The 17,829-nt window shown below is 41.7% G+C and overlaps 1 protein-coding gene across 1 annotated transcript in view; it reads right to left on the reverse strand.

Annotated features, from left to right (window-relative positions):
- Nucleotides 1-7,285: 7,285 nt before the first annotated feature.
- LOC127956971 (centrosomal protein of 112 kDa-like) overlaps nt 7,286-17,829 on the reverse strand; it is a 143,050-nt gene continuing 132,506 nt past the window's right edge. Inside the window, exon 14 of the mRNA XM_052555306.1 lies at nt 7,286-7,354. Coding sequence (XP_052411266.1) covers nt 7,286-7,354 — 69 coding nt within the window. The remainder of the gene's footprint in view (nt 7,355-17,829) is intronic.

The raw sequence follows: 17,829 nt of genomic DNA on the forward strand, positions 1-17,829 counted from the left end.
AACAACTATTCCACGTTCAAAGTCCCTTTAATCCCCTTTCTTCTCCATTCTGATTCTCAGTTTGTACTTAAGCAAGTCGTCTTCACCACATCTAGATGCCTTAATGCATTGAGTTGCTGCCATTTGATTGGCTGATTAGCAGTTTGTGTTACCAAGCAATTTATTTATCAAGCAATTTTTTTTTATCTTATCATGTAGAGTCACTGTAAGTAAGCCATTGCTATAGTTTGTCTTTCTTAAGAGAAAGTTAAATGTTTAAGCAGCCTAACATGTCAACGTCTGACTCAATAAAGTGTTTGAGTTTGGGGTGGAACTAGCCATTTGCCAGATGACAGATGGAAGCTTAATTAGTTTTTGGGAAACCTGTTTCTCATGCTTATTATTTTTGCAATTTAGTTCCACTAGCATTACAGAACTAACAGATTTACCTTTAACTGAAGCCAAGAGGAAAATTACAATGATGCAAAGTTAGGCATTTGAGAAACAATGTCATATTTAATAATAATGATAGACAAAGAGCTGATGATTTTTAAAGATGAACATTGGCATTAGACTTACTCTATCCAGGTCTAAAAATATTATGATACATATAGGTAATTTAGCAATGGCAGTGCAAAGTGAGCCAAATGTTGTGGGGTTAATTGAGTCAGCATTTTAACTTACCATAAGGCACTGTAGTTAAAGGGTTAGTTCACCAAAAATGTACAATTAGACTGTGTTTTACTCAACCCCATGCTCTTCTTTCAGAAAAATCCAGTCAGAGTTATATAAAAAATAGTCTTTGATCTTTCAAGTTCTACCATTGCAGTCAGCAGGTGTTGCATTCCTTCAGTCCAAAACAAGTGAAATAAAATCACCTTTCCATAAAAAAAAGTGTCTCACATAGCTCCGGGGATTGAACAAAGGCCTCCTGTAGTGACTCAATGTCTTTTTGTAAGAACAATATCTAGGGCTGTAGTACTCGAGTCCGGTCTTGGACTCGAGTCCGGACTCGAGACATTTTTCTGTCGTCTCGGACTTGTCTCGGACTCGTTGCATTTGCACTCGGACTTGTCTCGGACTTGGCCATTGGACTCGCCAAGTCTTCTAGTTGGTCTCGACCGAGTCCAGCAAAAAAATAAAATAAAAAAAGTTCTCCTTCAAAACAAAACCACATTTGCATGATGTCGCGACTGAAAACGTGTGGAAAAACGCTAGGCGCGCCGCTCTCCTTATTTCCAAATGAGTCTGTGGCCTGCGCTCGCGCTCCAGTGGCGTCTGCTGCTGCTGGGCAACCATGACCCGCTCGAAGTTTCAGCAAAAAATAAAAGGATTTCCAGCACTAAACATCCCTTTCAGTAGCTCTGCTAATAGATTCATTTAAAAAATGGCTTTCCTTGTACAGCTATGATCATCTGTTTCTCCATCTTAGCTTTCAGTATTATTCCGGGAAAGGATGTGCATGACCAGCGGTGCATTTGCTGCGACCTGAAAAGTTTAGATGTTTTTAATGTAATTTTCTACATGTTAGATTGTGTTTTATATGTAATTTTCTACCTGTTAGATTGTGTTTTATTTACGTCTACACCTAGATCGACTCAAACGTCCCCTTTACAATAATGAAATACTAATTATTGTTGTACAGTATAGGGGTTGCAAGACTACTGATTTCTACTAGTTGATTTTTTCAATTAAAAATGCTTGAGTTACTCGACTACTCGTGGTTCATGCTACTGTAAATGAAAACACTAAATCTTTTTTTTAATCAATAAACGCTTATTAATGTATAGCCTTTATGCAACAATTAGCCTACATATGTAAATTAAAAAAACCTTTATAATTATGACATTACTTATTTAAATTTTCATGTAACAGCCAGTATTTGTATCTGTAGCAATCACACATTTTTTCCTATCTGCATTCGAATATAGCGTTGTACAGTTACTTGATAAGACCGTTATGACTTTTTATATTTTTTTTTGTAGTTATCACTGAACAAGTATGTTGTGTTAAACTAGAATAATTATTAATTTCTAAAATAATATTTATCATGCAAGCAGAGAGATGTCATGACAAACGTTTAGTGATCATTTGAACACGACTGTATCCATTCAATGCGCACATTTTCATTACGCAGAACACTTTGAGTGAGTCTTAATGTTAATGAACTTCACTAAATAGATGTGTGTGTTCCGCGCAAACCAGCAAAAGGTAAAGATGTAAATATGTAGGACAAGTAGACAATGTATCCGTGTCTAAGCGGATTATTAGCCTACTATTGAGAGAGAACTGATTTGGTTTTTGAGAGACTGAGACGCGCAGCGCGGCTGTTTGATTGTTGAGCGCGCTGTGCTTATTCCTTTCATTCATTTCAAATCGTAGCCTAAACTTTAAATCATTGCCTTTTAAATATATACAAATACAATAACCTGTATGATGTATTATTATAGGTAAAATTACTCTTGCAACGCTCTGATTTCTGAGAGATGCGCAGAGAGGCAACAACAATGGGTGTTTGATTTGCGCTCTTTTCACTCATAAAGTTTACATTCATTCACTTCTGGCGCTGATTCCCTGACTCACCTGTTATCTAGCAAACACCAGACTGTGTCAGCTTCAGCAGAGTATTCAGGCAGAATTATTCCTTGTCCGTTATTCGTTTTTTAAGCCATTATCCGTGCCATTCCGAATAAGGTATTCGGCTTCAGGCACAACCCTAATTATTACATTACATATTTTATTTTTACATGCAACATAGATAAGGTCATATAGTAACAGCTCCACGCAATATTGTAATTCTAAAATTCATACAATGAATTTTAGCTTCAACCCTAATCATACAATTTATGATAAAATTCATAAAATTCATACAATGGCATTATGGTTAATGCATGCATAATTGTTTCCAACAGCGCCGAGTAGTCTATGCAAGCACTAGTACAGTATGACAAAAATTTCACTGTATTTATGTGCGCATGCCCAGTAGAGCCAAACGTATCCCTTCTAACCTTGCTGCGCGCATTTGTCATATCCCGAGCTTTGCGTGTCTGTGCACTGTGCCAAGGCATCAGTCATTTTAATTTTTGACCACAGACATAATGTCAGCAAAAGCAGCATTATTAAGTAAATAAAATGAAATTAAAGTACATAAAAATAATTTGACCTTACAGCTCCAAACTATGATCTAGAGGGCCAGTGTCCTTTATAGTTTAGCTCCCAGGATCGGACTGGGGGTAAAACCAGTACTGATTACCAGGGCCCCAAAGGAAGAGAGGGCCCTTGAAAAGTATGAATCTGAAATATATTTTATTTTACCTGGATATTTTCATGGGTGGGGGGCATGGGGGCCCATCAGGACTGCCTATGCATAGGGCCGGGATCTTGTGAAACGCCCCTGTTAGCTTCAACCCTTATTATACACACTTGAACCTAATCAAGCTCTTGCTAGACACACTAATCTTCCAGGTGTGTTAAGGCCAGTTGGAGCTAAACTTTTCAGGACATTGGCCATCCAGGATGTAGTTTGGAGACCCCTGTCCTACAGAGTTTTTACTTTGCACATGCTTTTTGATCATTACAAATAATAATGTAAATTCATTTTCTTAGAATAGGAGATATGCTGTCTCACGCATCACAAACATTATCAGTAGTTAAGTATGTGGTCTTGAAGAGGACCCTTTTTTCTCTCATTTGGACTCGGTCTTGACTTGGACTCGAAACTTTTGGACTTGGACTTGACTTGGACTCGAACCTCTTTGGACTCGGTCTCGACTAGTCCTGGACTTGGACTTGACTTGGACTCGACAAAGCTGGACTTGACTACAGCTCTAACAATATCCATATTCAAAACATATTAATGACTTGAATCTAGCTTGCGCTCACTGTTGTAAATTGAAGCAATTCTGAGCGGAAGACATATGAGGTCAGCTTTGCACATGGACAGCTCAGAAATGACGCACATGGAAATGCAGCGGAGAGATAACAAAATAACAGTCAAGAATTAGAAGTAAAAAACAAGGATTTGTAAAGAAGAATGTCGGAGGATGTAAGGAGATGCAAGGTGCCAAGAGGAGACAGGTTTTTCTTTGCTAAAGTAAGGAAACTTTGCTTCTTTTGATCTTGTAAACAAACATTAGTTTTTCATGAGATTCACATGCGCAACGCTGACCTCCATACGTCATGCTCCCGGAACTGCTTCTGTGTAGAACTGTTGGTGCAAGCTTGATTAAAGTGATTATTATTGTTTTGAATATGGATATTTTTCTTACAAAAATGCATAGAGTCACTACAGGAGGCATTTGTTCACCCCCTGGAGCCGTATGAGACACTTTTTTTATGGAAGGGCACTTTTTATTTAACTTCTTTGGGATTGAAGGAATGGTAGAGCTTGAAAGATCAAAGACAATTTTAATATAAATCTGACTGGATTCGTTTGAAAGAAGAAAGTCATATACACATAGGAAGCCTCGGGGGTGAGTAAAACACAGCCTAATTTTCATGTTTGGGCGAACAAATAATTTAAGTTAAATCTCAGAATTATAAACTGATGTTATAATGTGATATTACTAGTTTAGTTTATCATATACATATTATTTAAAGTTTATTTGATAGGAACAGTGTACAAGTGCACCAAATCCTTCTCTGATAAGAATCAGAAAATGCTTATCACATTACAAACAGATATATCTTTCCACCTGTAGTCACTAATGGCCAACAAACTCTCTGTTTAGTCTGGAAGGCTACTTCGGTGTTCAACATATTGTTTCAGAAATGCAAACAATTAAATATTGAAATTTAAACCTAATTTGCTTGGTTTTATGTTGTTAAAGTTACCTTTATGAAAATAAATAAGAATGTTAGAATGTAAGAGGAAAATATTAAATTAGTTATTTATTTCACATGGGTTTAAATCAGATTTGGTCAGATGGTCATTTCAGATGGTGCATCTTACCCACTGACTTAACTTGGGTCAATTTACCCCTAACCTTGAGCCATGGGGACACTTTTTTAATAAGACGCTTTATTATTAGAACCCTTTGTCATAGATTCATTCTGATAATTTACAATTATATGAATACTTTCATTAGGATATAATTATATAGGATAGATACTTTCATTGTACCTCTGCATCTTGAGAACCACATAAGTAAAAAATGGGTAATCTTACCCCACTCTCTCCTATAAGTATTAGACATTTTATTTAATATTTTAAAGCATAACTCTATATTATATACTAATAAACAACTCATTTAGAGCATTTATATTATTTTTAAACTATTTATAGGCCTACTATTAATATGGTTTTGATAAAATATGTTATGGATTACTGATATCAAGAAAAGTGATAATGTGGAATATAGACTACTTAATTACAAGAATTAAAGTGTGACAAACTAAATCTAATAAATATTCTATATGATTATTTACCTGCTGGCTTGCTGGAGCTTTGAATTCATGTTTGCAATGTTGAACTTCCTTTAGCAGCTTCCTTTTTCTCTTTCTCTCAAGTGTGCCAACAACAGCAGATTTTGTTATTTATGTTATCTGATCGGGTATAATAATCTGATTAGACTGTTGTAATCACTTTTTTATTACTTTACCGAAAGAAATACAAAAACAAACTACCAAACAACTAATTCAGCGAATTTTCCACTAACTGTAATGTGGATTATAATGCATCTACCTGATAAGGAAAGAGCTTCGAGAACTGGGGAGAACTCTTTGGTGTAGCGGTAACAATGCTTTGAGCTCAGGTGTGGGTGGGGGGTGGTGAGAGAGGCGCACCTCTGCCGATGTGGGCCAAGGGGGAGTGGCTCTAGCCACTGGGCCACCCCCCTGTGCATGGCCCTGTCACATGACAACATTTTCAAAACGACTGGCTTTTACTCATATCTGCAAAAACGTCCAAAAACACTGCAATAGGTATGTTAGGTATGGCGCTGTCACCTTGTTAGTAAACAGTACCTGTAACAGTCTCCGCTGTTGGTTGTAATATTGGTGAAGTAAATCCACACTTTGCTGAAGAAGATTTAGCAAACACTTGAGCAGCAACAACATTACCATGTATTCCCCCATGGCTATGAATGGCTCGCGCTTGCCTTTAAAATCATCACATACTGTGCATGTCTACATACCTAACACATACTATGCATGTGCATGACGTCATCGTTTTCAAAGATTCTCGTTTTGGGTTTTTACACAGAAACGAGAACAGTGTCATTTTCAAAAACTGGCACTTTGAGTCCCATTTTCAAAAATATGTGTTTTCATTCCCCAAAAACGCTGTTGTTGTGTAAACGAACAGGCAAAACAAATAAAAAGTTTCCCATTTTTGGCTAAAAATGATGTTGTGTAAACGGCCCCTTAAATTGAAAGAGTAAATGAACATCAACCATTGGTCACATGACACTGTTTGTTTATTATTAAAAGGGCCAATTGACACCTGCAGTGGTCAGGGCTCAGGTGGGGGAGGGTTCATAGTTCATATGGTCCCTTTATCATAAAACTGGTCTGGTGATGGTCTCGGTCTCAGTCAACTGACCCACAGTCTGTTCACTGACTGCTTGCTAATCATAAAACTGGAAAGCACTTATGAACATCACAAGCTCCAGTCAGACATGTTATGCAGCATTTTGGCATAAAGTTCCACAGGTTTACTTTGTATGATCTCTAAACAACATGTAAAAAACAAACTGAGGTTGGTCCTTTTCTGTATCAGAAATTATAGTGTTTCTATACTCCAAACTCAGATTTGGAAGATGGCAGAGGGGTGTCTTGTGCATATTTCATGTTTGTGGACTCTTTCACAATCATTATGACATACAGCAATGTTTGGTAACACTTTAGAATAAGGTTCCATTAGTTAATGTTAGTTAACTACTTTCGTTAACATGAACTAAGCAAGAACAATCCTTCTACAGCATTTATAAGTCTTAGTTCATGTTAGTTTCAACATTTACTAATGCATTATTTAAATCAAAAGTTGTGCTTGTTAACATTAGTTAATGCACTGTGAATTACCATGAACTAACAATGAATAACTGTATTTTCATTAACTAACATTAACGAAGATGAATAAATACAGTAATAAATGTATTATTCATTGTTTGTTCATGTTAATTAATACATTAACTAACATTAACTAATGGAACCTTATTCTAAAGTGTTACCCAATGTTTGTGCATTCTATGCTCATGTGCGTATATATATATATATATATATATATATATATATATATATATATAAACAGGCAATCCACAGCTGACACTGAATTTGGATAAATTGTGCGTAAAGGAAGTCCAAGTCCTCACCTCCTGATGTGGCAAGCATCTAGCTGCTCCTGTAAGACCGACGCTCTCTTCTGCAGGAAGCTGACCTGCAGATAAACACACCTCAAGTTTAGTGGTACGTTTATCAAATTAGGAATCACTTTACGTGCTAGGTTTTACCACTTTGAGAAACCAATAAATTTTTCTTGCACTGATTTGAAGTACAACAAAATAATTTACATGTGCAATAATTTCTAGAGCATTATAGGCAAAACTCATAGTTCTTTGGGAAAGAGTATCATCTCAACATTAATATATATGAGGCCCATAGGATCTGAACTGTAAGCCCACAACTGCCAGACCAGATTACCGTACTCTGCTTTTAAAGGGCTTGTGTCATGAGAAATTGATTTGTCCTTGATATTTAGAAATAACAGACTTCAATATGCTATTAAAACATACTGTAACTTTCAGAACTCAGAATGTCCTTCCAGCCTTTAAAAGAGCATTTACTAAAACAAAGCAGCAAAATTGGCTCAATCAGAACTTTCACAACTGTTTGACCTCAATCAAATGAATAAATTAATACATCACTGACACCCACTGGGACTTTAGAAACTTTATCTGCCCACTCCCAATAAGTGGGAAAATACACGATTTATGTGACCCTATTAATGTCTAGCAATTCCTTTTACCATGTGCTATTGTGTAATGTCACGGGAGGAGCACAAGACAGACACAGTGGTCGTGGCGTCAGGCCTCGGAGAGGCTTTTATTAACAGAAATAATAAAACACAGGGAATAAAAGTGGCCAAAGGGGGAAAGTGTCCAAAATAACAGGGAATCTGGTGTCCTCGTCGTGCTGCGGGGTATGTGTAGGTCGGGCAGTGTTCATCGAGGAAGGGTCCAGGTAAGGGGCGGAGTCCGGCGGCCGCACGCGCTCCCCTCCTTGGTCCGGGGCGCGAGGGGCGGCGGCTTCCTCTAGCAGCCACATCTCTCTCGTCGGCCGCGGCGCTGGTAGGGGATGGACGGCCCGGCATCCTGGCCCGTCGGCCGTGTATACGGGTGCGGTTCCCATCCGGATCGCGGGTCCGGCAGCTCACGTCTTGGTGGTGCGGGAGTCCCTCAACGCACCCTTCCTGGACCCACGAGGACACCAGTGTGCATGCACGGGGAAGAGACCGGTCTCCTGAGGAGAGGCGCGTTGGGCTTTTAAACAGCGGCGGTAATGAGGCTCCACTTCCTTCAGGTGTGCCCCATCACACGCCGCCAGCCCTGACTCGTCCAGCGCCCCTCCTCTCACACACCCACTCCAGTCGGGAGCCTGGTGAAGGGCGGCGATTTAGGACAGGGTGCCAGTGATAATCAGGGAGGAGGCAGCTGACTCGTCACATTCCCCCTCCCAAGCGACATCCCCGTCATCAGGGCGCCGCCCACACGGGAGTGCTACCATCCTCAACCAGGCTCCAAACGGTCGGAGTGGGCGGGGCTTCCTCTCCGGGCGGTCCTCCCTCTCGCAGCGCACCAGAACAGGGACAGAGAAACCGGGTTTTAGTGACAGCCTCAACCAACCACAGGGCAAAATGACAATGGAAAAGTCACTTACCCCTTGTGTGGCTGGGAGGCTGTCCCCAGTTTTCCTCCGTCCCAGTCTGGGTTCTCACGAACGTTTGCAAGCGAGAGGGAGTGACGTCACCAGACGTTTCCCAACTGCGCTGTCTAGGCTCCGCCTGCCCGCATTCTCCACCAGTGTCACGGGAGGAGCACAAGACAGACACAGTGGGCGTGGCGTCAGGCCTCGGAGAGGCTTTTATTAACAGAAATAATAAAACACAGGGAATAAAAGTGGCCAAAGGGGGAAAGTGTCCAAAATAACAGGGAATCTGGTGTCCTCGTCGTGCTGCGGGGTATGTGTAGGTCGGGCAGTGTTCATCGAGGAAGGGTCCAGGTAAGGGGCGGAGTCCGGCGGCCGCACGCGCTCCCCTCCTTGGTCCGGGGCGCGAGGGGCGGCGGCTTCCTCTAGCAGCCACATCTCTCTCGTCGGCCGCGGCGCTGGTAGGGGATGGACGGCCCGGCATCCTGGCCCGTCGGCCGTGTATACGGGTGCGGTTCCCATCCGGATCGCGGGTCCGGCAGCTCACGTCTTGGTGGTGCGGGAGTCCCTCAACGCACCCTTCCTGGACCCACGAGGACACCAGTGTGCATGCACGGGGAAGAGACCGGTCTCCTGAGGAGAGGCGCGTTGGGCTTTTAAACAGCGGCGGTAATGAGGCTCCACTTCCTTCAGGTGTGCCCCATCACACGCCGCCAGCCCTGACTCGTCCAGCGCCCCTCCTCTCACACACCCACTCCAGTCGGGAGCCTGGTGAAGGGCGGCGATTTAGGACGGGGTGCCGGTGATAATCAGGGAGGAGGCAGCTGACTCGTCACAGTAACAATAGCAAGTAGAAAAATCATTGCATCAACCTCAGATCTGCTGTGACTAAAAGTTATTCTTTATGAAAATATATTCTCGTAAAGAAATACATTTGGTTAAATAAGGCTTTTTAAAAATTTGTATGAGCCTGAATTGTTTTATTTATTTTTTTTATTTATTTATTTTTTTTATTTTTTTTACATTGTTGTGCGACGATTTTCCAGGAAACCAAGATACACGAAGCAAACCTCAAAGCAAATCTAATGTTACCAGCCATTCAATGCATGCCTCTGACTCTGAAAAGAATGACTATGGTTAGATTCCTGAATGGCCACTGGTTTTGTTAAAATAATGCACAGCTATGTGAAATTCTCGAAATATTCAAGAACAGAGGAGACCACGCTGTTCACCAATTACAATGCATAAACATATCAGATCACAGAGCAGTGGCTGCGATTCCGAAAGAATCTAGTCAGAGCTATTCAGAGGCGTGCGCCAGGTCTTTGAACTGTGATCTAGAAACGTTGTTTGAGGGGCCCAGGGCCATGCCTGACAAAAGGGGGCTATTGTTTAGATTTGAAATGTAAAAAAAAATGCTCTTGCCACAGACTCGTGTAGAACAAGGCTGACTGCAACTAATAAGACCCTGGCCGGAGCCCTTGAAGCCTGTATTAATGTGGTTGGCGGGTGTAATTGCACATAAGGAGATGAACTGTACCAGAGACTTCAAAGCCCTGTGGCCAAATTAGATCCATGTCTATGGAGGAACTTGCAACACTTGTTACCCCCTCCCCTTCTCAATAAATCAAATGAACAAGAGCTATTGGAGTTCAAAGACATGAGGTCTGACAGATCGGCATTATAAACTGAGGGACAGGAAGCTGCGATGGCATACAAGACACCAAATGTTGGGGTACTGAAATTAAGTGGCCTGATCACATGCAGGACATCATACGAGGTGTTGAAACCCTAGACTGGGGTTGTTCCAGTTTTTGTGTAAAATGCTTTCCATACATCAACATCTTATGACTTTTAAGAGTTGCTTTGGAGGCTATAAATCTAATGATAAAGAAACAATAAAAAGCATTGCCATTTTTACAATGCAGCTCACTGGCAATATGTGAATTCTGGCTAGATTTCTGCAAAACCTTAAATTGGTTGTTCCAGTTACATCCACTACACTTTTCAGGTGACGCCCACAATAAGCAGCAATCTCCTTTGCAGATGTGGCTTTAATAAAAAGACCAGTGTAATGTGCCTGTGGGTGCATTTTTACAAAATAATTGAGAGTTGCTTGCACCATGTTTCATGTTAAATCTTCTGCCACTGAATAGAATGTTTATTTTTCTCCAATGCATGTTAATGGTTAATGCAAGTATTATGGCAATTCAGAAATGAAATTCTAAAGTGCTAATGCTTCATCACATTTAAAATTAACATACTACCTACATGAAAAATGGTATATGTGAGGATTTCCCGTCAGGATTTAGACCGTATCATAGTACTGAGACTGCTCTCCTTAGAGTTACAAATGATCTGCTCTTATCATCTGATCGTGGGTGTATCTCTCTATTAGTTTTATTGGATCTTAGTGCTGCGTTTGACACAATTAACCACAGCATTCTTTTGCATGGATTTGAACACTTTGTTGGCATCAGTGGAAGTGCATTAGCATGGTATAAATCGTACTTATATGACTGCCATCAGTTCGTAGCAGTGAATGAAGATGTATCATATCGATCACAAGTGCAGTATGGAGTACCTCAAGGCTCAGTACTAGAGCCGCCACTCTTCACGCTTTATATGTTACCCTTGGGAGACATGGTGTTAGCTTTCACTGTTATGCTGATGATACTCAGCTCTATATTTCCTCGCGGCCCAGTGAAACACACCAATGTGAAAAACGAATGGAATGCATAGTCGATATAAAAATTGGATGACGAGTAATTTCTTACTGCTAAATTCAGAAAAAACAGAGGTGTTAATTATAGGGCCTAAAAACTCTGCTTGTAATAACCTAGAACACTGTCTAAGACTTGATGGTTGCTCTGTCAATTCTTCGTCATCAGTTAGGAACCTAGGTGTGCTACTTGATCGCAATCTTTCCTTAGAAAGCCACGTTTCTAGCATTTGTAAAACTGCATTTTTCCATCTAAAAAATATATCTAAATTACGGCCTATGCTCTCAATGTCAAATGCAGAAATGTTAATCCATGCATTTATGACTTCAAGGTTAGACTATTGTAATGTTTTATTGGGTGGTTGTTCTGCACGCTTAGTAAACAAACAACAGCTAGTCCAAAATGCAGCAACAAGAGTTCTTACTAGAACCAGGAAGTATGACCATATTAGCCCGGTCCTGTCCACACTGCACTGGCTCCCTATCAAACATCGTATAGATTTTAAAATATTGCTTATTACTTATAAAGCCCTGAATGGTTTAGCACCTCAGTATTTGAATGAGCTCCTTTTACATTATACTCCTCTACGTCCGCTACGTTCTCAAACTCAGGCAATTTGATAATACCTAGAATATTAAAATCAACTGCGGGCGGCAGATCCTTTTCCTATTTGGTGGCTAAACTCTGGAATAACCTACCTAACATTGTTCGGGAGGCAGACACACTCTTGCAGTTTAAATCTAGATTAAAGAACCATCTCTTTAACCTGGCTTACACATAACATCTTAATATGCTTTTAATATCCAAATCCGTTAAAGGATTTTTAAGCTGCATTAATTAGGTAAACCGGAACCGGAAACACTTCACATAACATGTACCTTCTACATCATTAGAAGAATGGCATCTACGCTAATATTTGTCTGTTTCTCTCTTGTTCCGAGGACACCGTGGCCACCAGATCCAGTCTGTATCCAGATCAGAGGGTCACTGCAGTCGCCCGGATCCAGTACGTATCCAGACCAGATGGTGGATCAGCACCTAGAAAGGACCTCTACTGCCCTGAAAGGCAGCGGAGACCAGGACAACTAGAGCCACAGATAAAGATTCCCTGTAAAGACCTTGTCTCAGAGGACCACCAGGACAAGACCACAGGAAACAGATGATTCTACTGCACAATCTGACTTTGCTGCAGCCTGGAATTGAACTACTGGTTTCATCTGGTCAGAGGAGAACTGCCCCCCCAACTAAGACTGGTTTCTCCCAAGGTTTTTTTCTCCATTCTGTCACCGATGGAGTTTCGGTTCCTTGCCGGTGTCGCCTCTGGCTTGCTTAGTTGGGGTCACTTCATCTACAATGATATCATTGACTTGATCGCAAATAAATGCACAGACACTATTTAAACTGAACAGAGATGACATACCTGAATTCAATGATGAACTGCCTTAACTATCATTTTGCATTATTGAGACACATCCAAATGAATGTTGTTCAGTGCTTTGACACAATGTATTTTGTTTAAAGCACTATATAAATAAAGGTGATTGATTGATTGATGAAACCCTGAATCAATTGAGAGTGTTAACCAAAGCAAACATGACATAAAGATGCACTTGCTAAAGCAATTGTGCCATTTTAGCAGTATTGTGACTTGTGTTTTACTCGTACCCCAGCATTCCACATTGTAAGAGTAATATTTATAAGGTTATTATATCAGAAAATCCATACACATGGAGTTGGTTATGTGATGCAAATGGCAAAATGTATCAGTTTACAAACCATGTACTACAGTAAAAGCGATTAGTGGTCATAAAATAGTATTGCGCAAGGAACCACAGGAAAATATGTTTTTATGAATCAATAATCTGCCCCTGTAATCATCATCATTTGTGTGAAAAGGAAACACATTGGTGGTTTTTACTGCCTCTAGTGTTCATTTCAGCTGGAAAGTGCGTTAAAATGTACTGTCTGTATGGGTACAGTTTTGCAGTTTCACAGAAATGTAACCAGAGCCATGTATTTACAATGAGCCTGGGTTGTTGTTTTTTTCAGCGACTTATGTTTTTAGTGTGTGATATCTAGAGCAGCTAATTCTTCAAGCTTTGTTTGAAAGTGGTTGGGATGTTAGTTGTTCTTATAGCTGTTGGAAATCGATTCCACTACTGATATATACTGATATATATATACAGTGCCCTCCATAAGTATTTGAACAGTAAAGACAAAATTGTTCTGTTTGTTGTGGAGTCAATACATCTGTACATACAGTATGATTAATAGATGAATATGAGGCAAAACTACAGAATGTCACATTTAATTACTGGGTGATTTAACACAAAGATGTTTTACCAGCTAAGAAGATTAGCACTTTTAGAGTTTCATCTCCCTATCTGACGTGAGCGTAAGTATTGGAACAGTTGCCTCACAGGTCTTTCTAAGTGTTCTGCTGGGACCTGTTGCATTAGTTCTTCAGATATTAAAAACAAGGAATGGGTCTTACCTCTGATCAGCACCAAAAATAGAAAGGCAAGATTCTTCAAAAATACAGTAGAGTAGAGTTAATGGACCAATGATAACCTTTATCTAAGTTTTTGGAAAGCAAAAGTGTGGAGAAAAAAAAGGAACTGAAAATGATCCTAATCATACAAGCTCATCTGTAAAGCTTGGTGGAGGGGGTGTCATGGCATGGGCATGCATCGTTGTCTCTAGGACAGGACCTCTTAATTTTAATGATGAGTTAATGTATGATGACAGTAGCAGAATGAATTTGTAAGTGTACAAAATAATCTTGGCTTCCAATATTCAAGAAAATGCCACCAAACTCATTAGAAAGCAATTCTTATTAGATCAGGACAATGACCCAAAACACCCTGACAGTTCAGTCAAGGACTTTATCAGGGCAAAGAAATTGAAAGTCTTAGATTGCCCAAATCAATCTCCAGATTTAAATCTGATTGAACATTAATTTCACCAGCTGAAGACGAGACTAAATAAACTCCCCCAATAGCAATAGTTGCAATTGGCTTCATTAAAGGCTAGAGAAAAGCATTGCAAAGCAGAAGACCAAGAGTCTGGTGATGTCTATGGGTTGCAGACTCACTGCTCTGATTGCATGCAAGGGATCTGCAACTAAATATTAGCTTTTATTCTTTTACATCTGCCTTAAATTCAACAGTTCCAATACTTATGCTCACATCAAATAGTGGGATGAACTCTAAAAATGCTGTCCTTTTTATTTGTTAAAACATGTATGTGACGAGTTGGGCGGGGCCGAGGGACGTTGGAAAGAGGAGTGAGCCCAGGTGTAGTGATTGGAGATGAGCTACACCTGCGACCCACCACCGGTCTCGAGTCCCACGTAGGAGATGAAAGGATATAAAACTGGAGCGACGACCGTGAAGGACGAGAGAGGACCAGGCCTGGGCTTTTAGTTATGTTTTGCTTTTTATTTGCGCGCATCAGTCGTCCGTGAGGGGCTGATACACTGTTTTGTGTTTATTTTGAATTATTAAAGTTTCATTTTGATTGTCCGCCGGTTCCCGCCTCCTTCTTCCCGATGATTATGGAGTTAATATTATTATAATGTATGTGTCAAAAGACCTAATAATAAAATGACTGTTTTTTTTAAATGTAGTTTCTACCAAAATCAGTATTTATTTTTATTTTTTTTCTAAACCTTGACAAATGCCAGTCTCCTTTTTTTGCAGAACTTGATATATCCGCTCAACCAATCACAGCACACCATTCCACGTGCTCTAGACAGTAATGGCAGCACTTTGAATACACTTTTGAATACATTTTTTGCATCCTAGTTTTCCTAATCTACATTGTACTTTGTGATCTACAAAGAAGGGCTGCACAGTAAATTACATGGGATTGTCATGCACATCTTGTCAGTAAAGCCAGTTCTGTGATTAATAGTACTGGTAAATCTCCATCACGTGCTTTCTGATGGAAATTATTCAGATGCATTTAAGACACAGAGCCATTGATGACCGACAATCTATGCTATATCGCTTTCATTAGATGAATCTATCAATTAGATTAATGCGATATTGCATAGCTTGTCAGTGTTAGTGTTTTTATTAACGCCATTTATGTTTTTGTTACAAAAGCACATAGCACTAGTCAACTAAATGAATGTAACATGCCCAAAATTAATGCACTTTTGGAAGTTGAATGTAAGAGAAATGCCATTTTAGAATTTCTGTGGTCTAATGTGAAGTTGTTTATATTCTTGTTCATAAAGAAAGGTTATTTTATTGCAGTAATTAATTTATATCATTAACAAGATGACCTGTTGAATTCATTTTGGAAACAAAGACTAATGAATGTAATTTAAGTCCAGCTCCTGTATAGTGATATGACATTCTGTAGATAAGATTTTCAATATGAAAAATAACTTTCATACTGATTTAATGGATTTATTGCATTTCGAGAAAAAAAGAGTAAAATGGATTTATTGCATTTTGGGGGAAAAAAAACATAACATTTTATAATAAACATATAAAAATCAAAACCTGAATTAGAATTTTTAATCGTATTATAACTGTCACGGTTTTACGCTGCCGGAAGGAACACGGAGCCGAGGATAAACGAAATAAGGCTTTTAATATATCCAACACAGGGGATATCCAACATGGAGCACAGAGGTAGACACACGTAAGTAGCAAGTGGACCCGACAAAACAGAACTGAAAGGACAAGGCTTAAGTACAAAGGATAATGGGGAAACACAGGTGGATGGAATAACTAAATTAACAGGGACATGGAACACATGAGGAATAGAATAGACACACCTGGGAACTAATCAAACTAAACACGGAAGACAGAAACTGGGTCACTGGGGCAAAAACACTAAATGAGTCCAGGTGTGTGACAGTACTCCCCCCTCCCGGTAGGTGCGTCCTCGCACCGTAGAAACAACCGAGGGAGGCGTGGGTGGGAACTAGGGAGGAGGTTCCGGTGGAGGACGGACTCCCAGGAGGGGGCCAGCAGACAGGGACCACGGAGGAAGGAGCCAGGGAGGAGACGACGGAGCAGGAGGAGCCAGATGGTCCACCAGAGACCAGCCAGGACGGAGATCCAAGGTGGGGTCGACGGCGGGAGGAGCCATGGTGAAGGAGGGGTCGACGACACCAGGGGGCCGACAGGCGGAGACTGCACCGGTGGGTGAGGAGCCCAAGATGGAGCAGCACAGCCGCAGAGCCAGGGGGACGTCGAGGTTCCGGAGGGCCTAGGTGGAGCAGAAGGATCAGGTGACCAAGGCGGAGGCGGGGTCCTGGCAGACCGCTGTGGAGCCGGAGCGACCGAGGATGGAGGTGGAACCGGAGGGAAGGAGGAGCCTGACAGAGCCGGAGGGATGGAAAGACGAGGTGGAACCGGAGGAGTGGAGTCCCGAGGCGGCGGATGGTCGACGACTGACCAAGGTGGAGCCGGAGGGACAAGGGAGCCCGGTGGAGCAGGTGGGATGACAGGCCACGGTGGAGACGAGGGAGCTAAGAGCCAAGGCGGAGCCGCTGGGTCGAAGGACCGAGGAGGAGTCCAGGGCTCGGAGGCTGGAGGCGGAGACAGGGCCTTAACACGCCAAGGCGGAGCTGGAGACTGGCAGTCCAGCGGCGAACCACCGCGCCCCGATGGCGCGGACTGAGGGTGAGCTGCAGGACTGACTGGCACCAGCAGGGATGACGAGGAACTGGCTGGTCTAGGAGGAGGAGAGAGGAGAAGGATGGGAGGAAGGACAGGAGGATCAGGACTGGGCGGAACCAGCGGAGACACAGAAGATTCAGGGCTGGGCAGAACCAGCGGAGAGACAGAAGATTCAGGGCTGGGCGGAACCAGCGGAGACACAGAAGATTCAGAGCTGGGCGGAACCAGCGGAGACACAGAAGATTCAGAGCTGGGCGGAACCAGCGGAGACACAGAAAACCCAGGGCTGGGCGGAACCAGCGGAGAAACAGAAAATTCAGGGCTGGGCGGAACCAGCGGAGAAACAGGAAACTCAGGGCTGGGCGGAACCAGCGGAGAAACAGGAAACTCAGGGCTGGGCGGAACCAGCGGAGAAACAGGAAACTCAGGGCTGGGCGGAACCAGCGGAGAAACAGGAAACTCAGGGCTGGGCGGAACCAGCGGAGAAACAGGAAACTCAGGGCTGGGCGGAACCAGCGGAGAAACAGGAAACTCAGGGCTGGGCGGAACCAGCGGAGAAACAGAAGACTCAGGGCTGGGCGGAACCAGCGGAGAAACAGAAGACTCAGGGCTGGATGGAACCA

This window comes from Carassius gibelio, chromosome A3, assembly GCF_023724105.1.
Source record: "Carassius gibelio isolate Cgi1373 ecotype wild population from Czech Republic chromosome A3, carGib1.2-hapl.c, whole genome shotgun sequence".
NCBI lineage: Eukaryota > Metazoa > Chordata > Actinopteri > Cypriniformes > Cyprinidae > Carassius > Carassius gibelio.